The sequence below is a fragment of the Mycetomoellerius zeteki genome, unplaced genomic scaffold (assembly GCF_001594055.1).
Source record: "Mycetomoellerius zeteki isolate Tzet28-1 unplaced genomic scaffold, Tzet1.0 scaffold73, whole genome shotgun sequence".
Classification (NCBI taxonomy): Eukaryota; Metazoa; Arthropoda; class Insecta; order Hymenoptera; family Formicidae; genus Mycetomoellerius; species Mycetomoellerius zeteki.
The window spans coordinates 2,927,714-2,935,527 of record NW_017257753.1 but is presented as its reverse complement, the minus strand read 5'-3'; the positions used below and the strand labels follow the sequence as shown (position 1 = coordinate 2,935,527).

The 7,814-nt window shown below is 33.9% G+C and overlaps 2 protein-coding genes across 2 annotated transcripts in view; both read right to left on the bottom strand.

Moving 5' to 3' along the window:
* Positions 1 to 3,025, bottom strand: part of LOC108729355 (GTP-binding protein Rhes) — a 28,923-nt gene extending 25,898 nt beyond the window's left edge. The window contains exon 1 of the mRNA XM_018458423.1: positions 2,916 to 3,025. The gene's annotated coding sequence lies outside the window, so the exon portion shown is untranslated. The remainder of the gene's footprint in view (positions 1 to 2,915) is intronic.
* Positions 3,026 to 6,723: 3,698 nt separating this feature from the next.
* LOC108729369 (uncharacterized) lies at positions 6,724 to 7,497 on the bottom strand. Its single transcript, XM_018458437.1, has 3 exons — positions 7,226 to 7,497; positions 6,990 to 7,148; positions 6,724 to 6,848 (listed from the first exon to the last, which is right to left on the bottom strand). The coding sequence occupies exons 1-3, from the start codon at positions 7,290 to 7,292 to the stop codon at positions 6,790 to 6,792; spliced, it is 285 nt and encodes a 94-aa protein (XP_018313939.1). The 5' UTR covers positions 7,293 to 7,497; the 3' UTR covers positions 6,724 to 6,789.
* Between the last annotated feature and the right edge of the window lie 317 nt (positions 7,498 to 7,814).

Here is a 7,814-nt window from a genome sequence, read left to right as displayed (position 1 = left end):
ATGATTGTCAAAATGTTGTAAAATACGATTCCCTGCCTGCAAATCTCTTCGTAACGCTGCTTGAAATCGGTTGTTTTCTTGTCGAATTGAAAATGATCCAGTCTCTCGCAATCTATTAAATGTCAACATAAACACTCTTCGGTTTGGCACTCTTCTGTTTGGAAATCGTCGTGCATATTCTCGCACCGCCTTTAAAGCATTACCGTTGCAGAAACCGTATACAAAAACCATATCAGCATATTCACTATTAGAATACGTACGCGGCATATTGCAAAAGACAAAATTCATCTACTGTTAAAGGCTTTCAAAGAGCGACTGACAAATTCATAACAGAAAGTGGAAAATGTAATCAAATATGTCGGTGCTAGATATGGCAAGAAATGTAAACATTTTTTTTCGATTTCTCTGAAACGGAGCAAAAACGAGCATATGTCTATAGGACTTTTTTTCTTAGTTTTTTACTCCTCTACACGCTCCCGAAGTTTTGCCATTTAATTTGGAAACACCCTGTATATTATAACGAAAGTTACAGTGATAAGGACACGGGCTTTCGCGATATTTCGCTGAGGATGACTCAAAGAAGAATCGGAACATCCGGTTGTATCAATCTCTTTTTATTTTAAACTAATGATATAATTACATTATAATTACTCACAATCAGTTGCGTGCACAATTCCAACTCTTATTTGCCCTTACGTATTATGTGCCCTTCTTTTATTTAAGAAAATAATCACGTCGGCATCTCCCGTAACTAAAGAACCGTATGATTACGAATTATATCTATGTCGGAAGACCGTTTTGGCGTACGTATAAAATTTCGTTCGCAAACCGACCTAATATGTATCGATTATTGAAAAATACGAACATAAGCTTCAGCTTTACGATTCTTCCGGTCCCTGCGATATTTCGAATCTATGCTGAAATATTACGTTTTCAAATACGAGCACGTGTCCTAATGGTTTATTACGAAGCGTATGATACGACCTATGGCTCGCGAATCAATAATGTCCACGCTACACACAAGCACATAATTATTAACTCTTTCAAAGCGCGCGTTTTTCTCGAAGGAGAAAAAATGTCGCGCAGTAGCGGCATACGTGTGGACTTTGCGCTATTTGTGGAAAGCATGTATACTGTGCGTAGAGTTTTAAGGGATTATCTCTCAACCGCTTAGCGGAAAATCTATGATCGACCACGAAGTGGATATCTTTGTTTTTTCTCTTTTTGTGCTAAATCGGTTTTGTAGCGAAATGTAAAATTCGAAAAACACACTGCGCTGATATTTACAGAGAAGTACCAATTAGCAGCCTTTCCTATTACCTTCTATACAGAAATTGTATTCGCCATGCCGTGCACGTAACTTCATCATTCTTTAATCCTATTTTTTAAAATTCTATTAAAAGCTACTCTAAATAAAAAAATATTCAAGTTTTATTGTAAGTTTTATTGCAGAAAAAATACGAGAGACTTTAGTGTCATCGTAAATCGTGAATATATATCCTTTTTTAAAGAAAACGACGTAGCGTCACCTATTAATTTCACACATTTATATAAAAAAATGAGCAAAGTTCTAGGTGAAGAGATTAATGTAACCTAATTCATCATATGTCAAATGTGAGAAAAAAGTATAATAAATCTATGCGATCAAAGATAAATACTTCTATCTATAATAGAAGAAATGATTTAATATCAACTATGCGTAAATATCTTTTTTAAAACATAAATTTTTGTAAGTATTAACTGAAGTTATTAATGAAATTAATAACTGTAATATACTTTTAGAAAAATCTATTATCTTGTAACTTACAAGGTTTGGGATTTTCCAATTTCAACAATGAGATGCCCGAAAAGTTTCTTCTTTGAAGTAACGAGATTAAGACGTCATATAAAGAGTAGAATACAATTTTTGTAAGTATTAACTGAAATTATTAATAAAATCAATAACTGTACTATACTTTTGGAAAAATCTATTTCCTTGTAACTTACAAGGTTTGGGATTTTGCAATTTTAACAATGAGATGCCCGAAAAGTTTCTTCTTTGAAGCAACGAGGTTAAGACGTCGTATAAAGAGTCGAAACCTTGGGGAGGGGGCTTGAAAGGATTGCCAGACGGACTGGCAGGACATTGAGCAAATAGGAGATCAAATCACGAACTGAGGGTTTTTCCTTCAAGACATTTCTCATCGCCAATATATCACTGAACAGATATACGATATTCGAAAGAAGGTTAAAGCGGAACGTTTTAGCACGTTATGGGCATGCTCAATCACAGTCACTAATAATCATGATTAATTGCGATATGATCAGGATATTTACATTGACGAGTTAATTCTTCATATTGCCTACATTTTTTCATTACTTTTTCCATCTTAAATGCAACCGCACATAATAAGTAGTATTTTCTCCCGAATATTATTGTAATAATAAGAGAAAGAAAATGATGAAAAAAGTCATTTATATTTCCATATAAAAAAATAATCTCAAAATTATTAGAAAAATTTATTTGATAAAATAATTAAAGAAAAGATCGACAAACAATCGGTGTAGACATAAACATTAAAGTTCATGAATTTTTTTCGCATATATCGATTATGAGCAAATATTTCTTTTAAAATGTCATTTTTTGTAAATGGTAATTAAAATTATTGGTATAATTAATAATTGGCAGTATATATGTATATATATGTGTATATATCTTTGGAAGAATTTATTTCCTTGTAACTTACAAGGTTTGAGATTTTGCAACAAAAATGTGACTCCCGATTGAATTTTAATTAAAGGACTTTTGTTATTGCAAAACAAAATCGCAAAGGCAAATTACGAAAACAAAACAATCCTATATCACAATATAATATGGTTACAATTAAGAAGCATAAACTTTAGCGTTTTCTTCATCATTCATATCTGCTACTTACCTCAGGAACGTAGACGAAACGTTGCCGGAGGAAAAGCTGAGAAACGGGGTCCGAGACATGCACCGTCCTGAACGTTAAGGACCCGTACAGGTCCTCGATTCCTTCTTTCGATCTCGTGTCCACGCTCTAACACTTCTCGCGACGCACTCTCCCTTTTTTTCACCTTTTTCCTCTCTCTTTCTCTCCCTCTTGCTTTCTTTATCCCTGGCTGCAGCGACAAGTAGCAGCTTCGACTATCAACGTTTGACTATCGGTATAACCAGCTCTTTCTCCCGTCACGGCTCTCTGCCGTCACAGTGGCTTTACGGGCGCGATTTACTTGAACGAGACCCGGATGTGGCTGCCGATGTGTCGCGGGCTCATTGATCTCTCGAGACAAACTGGGGGGCACGCGACGATGTACACGAGGACGTATCCGATGGTGATCCCGAGCGTGGAGCGAAGCGAAGCGACGCCGGTGCTAAACGCTGACTGAACCACTGGCGAGGCAATGGGGGTTGCTCCGTACCGTGTGCTCCGTTTTCCCCCTGCTGCTCTCACCCTCACGATCGGCCCTCTCGTTCTCTCCACTCATCTTCTCTCTTCTTCCGCCACCGAGCATCTCTCCCACCTTTTTACTACCTCTCTCTCCCTTTCATGCGCGAGTTCTCTCGTTCCTCGTCGCGCTCCCCCGTGGCGCGTACAACCCTACGCTACGCCGTCGTTCTCCGCCTGGTTGTAATAGCGTACACACGCAATACACAGGGAAAAGCACCATCAGCATTGCGCGATCCTGCGCCCTCGTAACTCATAGGAATAACGCAGGAGAGTCCGTTCCTTTCCTGTATGCGTGAAAATCATCGGAGTTTCGTGTGTCCCTTATACAATGGATTCTTAATCGGCATTTTACACACCGTTGTTTTTACGCCGAAATCACGAACACGGAATTGCACGGTTTAACGAAGTTATAAAAGCGTAGGATGATTAAAGCTTTTAACGACAGGAGTAATCACTTAATGTAATCGTGGGACAGAGTCCTCAAAATCATTGTAAAATTTATATGAAATCCCTATGTATAATCCGATAATTGCATATGCAACTACGAGAAATCATTGTACAATATTAAATAAAATCTTTTTATTTTACCAAATGACTTCATATGTAGAAAATTATTTGTAATCAGATGAAATCAAATGACTTCATATGTAGAAAATTATTTATAATCAGATGAAATCAAATGAAATCATATAATCTGTGGGACAATATTTCAGCTGTCCTCTCGGCTTTTAAAATAAAATTCGTAAGCAGAAATGAAAACTTTTTCATTTCTATGACGATCTTTTGAATTCGATTCGATAATTGAAAGTATAAGAAAATAGTGAAGTTATATGTGCTATCCTATTTAAAACGTTGTTCCAATCAGAAAGAATTTTAAAAATACTCTACTAAAATTGCTAATTTTGCGATGTATCATTTTTTTATCAACACATTAAAATCTAATATTTTTGCCATGTTGGCATATCAACTTTAAACGAAACGGAAATAAAAGTTTTTTTAATTAAGAAACAACTTTCGTCAAAATTGTACGTTCACGTTTCTTAGGATGGCTAAGATATATTGATATAATGAATATTTTGCCGTGAACAGTTTAAACGAAGAATATTAAAGAAGATAAACATAAAGAGAATTATATGATGCAAGATAAAAAGTCTTCGTTTTTACGCTGTGTAATCCTTCGACACGACACGCGAAGGATTCACCTGTGTTGCGGAACAGTGAGCAGGAAATTTAATGCTAAAAAATGAGGATAGAATCGAATTCGAATAAATATCGAAGGGACGCGAAACAAAGCATAAGTGCGAGTGACTTGGCGCAGACAAGGAAAGTCCTTTCACAGCTCCAAAAATAAAATCTACGACAATATAGCGCGAAAATATAAAAGACGTTCGAAAAGCTTTTTCAAAGAACGTACGAATGATTGAAATGTTCTTCAGATTTTTCTGTGAAGCTTTCAAGTGGAATCGTAAAAATAAAGTTGTTTCTCGCGATACAGCTAACAATAAATATCGTAAAATGAACTTTGATTCAGTCAGAACAACTTTAATCAAAAAATTTAATTTAAAATATGTCTAGAGCACACATGTCCAAAATTTTAAAGATGTTTCAAGATGTCTTATGTTTTGAATTTGACATGCGTGCTGTTTGCACACAGAAAAATACATATTGTATTTAAATATTAACTCTTTGTGGGGACCGGCAACGGTCTCACGACTTTTATGGGGTCACCTTCTTTTTAATATTTTATGAACTGCTCGCTCAAATTTGCTGAAATTTGATAATACTCTATTCAAATCTCAGGTAAAAAGTAAAAAATAAACAATAATAGATTCAATATTATAGACAGAATTTAAAAGAAATAATTTATTATCATAAAGCTCAGTTATATACGTTTTTAATTACAAAATATATATAACATACGAGTATATACATATACAATATATATGTGTGTGTGTGTGTGTGTATAATATACGTATCAAGTTGCCGGTTTCACTTTATTTGAAACTCATCAGTGCTACGTAAACAGTTAGTAAATGTAGTAGGTACTCATTTCCAAATTGACTTTCAAACTTTGATTATGAACCATGTGAAACTAGATCCTCCCTTCGTACAAGTTACTACCCTTTTGAAATTCAATATTTTGAGGCTACATTCAAACTTGGATAATTTTTTCAAATTTTAATTTAGAATTCTATAAAGACTGGATTTGAATTCACCGCCCTAAAAACTTTTAGGAAGCAAGATCTTCTATAAGTTAAAAAGCTCAAAAGATTAATTACTCGTTTGAAATATTTCAAAAATTTCTATATCCGCGAATCTGTCCTAAATTCACAAATATTTTTATTCAAAATATATTCTGAATCCTAATAAGTTTAATACTCAAGATTATTATAATAAATAAAATAAATTCGATTTATTTATTATATTATATATAAAGTACCTCCTTTTATTGAATTTTGTAATATTCTTTAAAAAAATAAATTTTTGTTTTGAATACATGATAATGAGTTCTTAAAATTTGTAATAAATATGTATATCTTAAGACTATTATCAAGAAAATTTTTTGTTAAAAATAACTGCTATCTATTTAAAAGAAAAAAATAAGCTAATCATTTTGTTAGTAATAGAATATTTTTTGTGCGTGAGCATTATAAAAATTTTGCCAGAGTCACCCCAATTTGGGATAACCAAAGTTAGCCCATTTTACGATAATCATAACTGCGTCACGTGATGAATCATACAAAAATTCTTCACGAATATGATTGTTACGTGTAGCCACATATAAGATTGTTACGTGTAGCCACATATAACATACGCGCTTTCAGGATTTCTAAAGATCAAGAGATCCAATAATGCCTCGACGTTGAGAATATAAAACGATCGTTGTATCTTCAACCACTATCAAACGTCAATCGTTTCATTTTTAGTATATCGTTACGAGAAAATTTTACGATTATTCAGGATCTATAACCTTGATTATATGTTCAATATATTCGTGAAGCGACCGTAGATATTTCAGAAAACGTTACAAAAAAATTATATAACGTCTTTGGAAAATTAAAATACATAAAATGTTTTATATATATATGTGTGTGTGTGTATGTGTATGTGTATTATATATGTATATATATATATTCACGTTATATAAATTTTATTCGCGATCTTACGAAACCATCGAATGAAAATAGAGTTAGTATAAGGAAAGGGGACTGATTTATATAACAATATTTTACACATTTATTCAAAACATAAATCTATATATATATATAATGGAAGGATATATAATAACTGTCTACCACTCGTATTGTGCTACTAAAATTTATTAAATAATAATTTTTTAATCAAAGCTCGATGTGTAACGGATCTTTTGAACTTTCGGATCGTCCGGTCTGTAAACTGAAGTATTAACGCAATTAGTGTTAATTAATTATGAAAGGTCGCTTTCAGCAATTCTATTTTATCGACGGACGTTCACGATTGCATAACAATCGCAAAGCCGAGTAGATTCGTAAGAATGTATAATTTGTTTTTACTTACTTCTCGGCGTTTTGTGATATTTCGGAGTTAAATCATGCGTGAAGCCATAATACAGTGAAAATCCGCCCATACCGGATCCTGCTAGAAAGAGAAATGTACATCCCATTATCACCGGAATCTCTGTCCATCCCCTGCGCCAGAAATATTTAATCTTCGTCCCTGAAATGAAACGATGAGCGAACGTCTTACGATATTGTATTCTATGCGTTTTCAAATAAATTACGTTTGATTCTTACAACCGCTGGTGCCACGCAAGAAATTGACATCCTCAGAAGTCTTCCATCGTTGGTTGATTTTCACCATTGTTGCCGATTTAATCTGGCCTAAGTTCGATCAAAGACAATCGCACTCGCTAGTACTCGCAATAGCCAACCCTCACTGACACGTGAAAATCGCGGAATGTCACCGATTTAAAAGAAAACAATCGACTGGTGCATGCTTAACTGCGCGATCGAGGTTAGGAAGAACGAATCAGCTGTTACCACCACTCTGCACACTGCAGGCGACAACGCTCGACGATGAAGATTGTCGATACTGTCGAGGCACGTTTTTATCCGTACGATGACATATGTTTGCAAAATAAAATTAATTCTTTTTTGTATATATATATTTTGAATATTTCCTAAAAATTTTGCGTGTTCCTGGTGAAAATTTTCGTAGAATTCTTTAAGTTATAATTTTTTAGAATTTTTCAGAATTTCTATTATAATTTTCAAACTTTCTAGAAAATTGCTCAGATTTTTTTATACTAATTGTAATACTTTTCAAAAGTGCTGAAGATCTAAAACGGTATTCATAGTTAGTTCTTTATTTAATACCGATACC

Coding starts and splice junctions, on each gene's coding strand:
- LOC108729369 (XM_018458437.1), bottom strand. CDS start 7,292: ATGGTGAAAATCAACCAACGATGGAAGACTTCTGAGGATGTCAATTTC. Junction 7,149..7,225: donor CTTGCGTGGCACCAGCGGTT/GTAAGAATCAAA, acceptor GTTTCATTTCAG/GGACGAAGATTAAATATTTC. Junction 6,849..6,989: donor ATATCACAAAACGCCGAGAA/GTAAGTAAAAAC, acceptor TTAATACTTCAG/TTTACAGACCGGACGATCCG.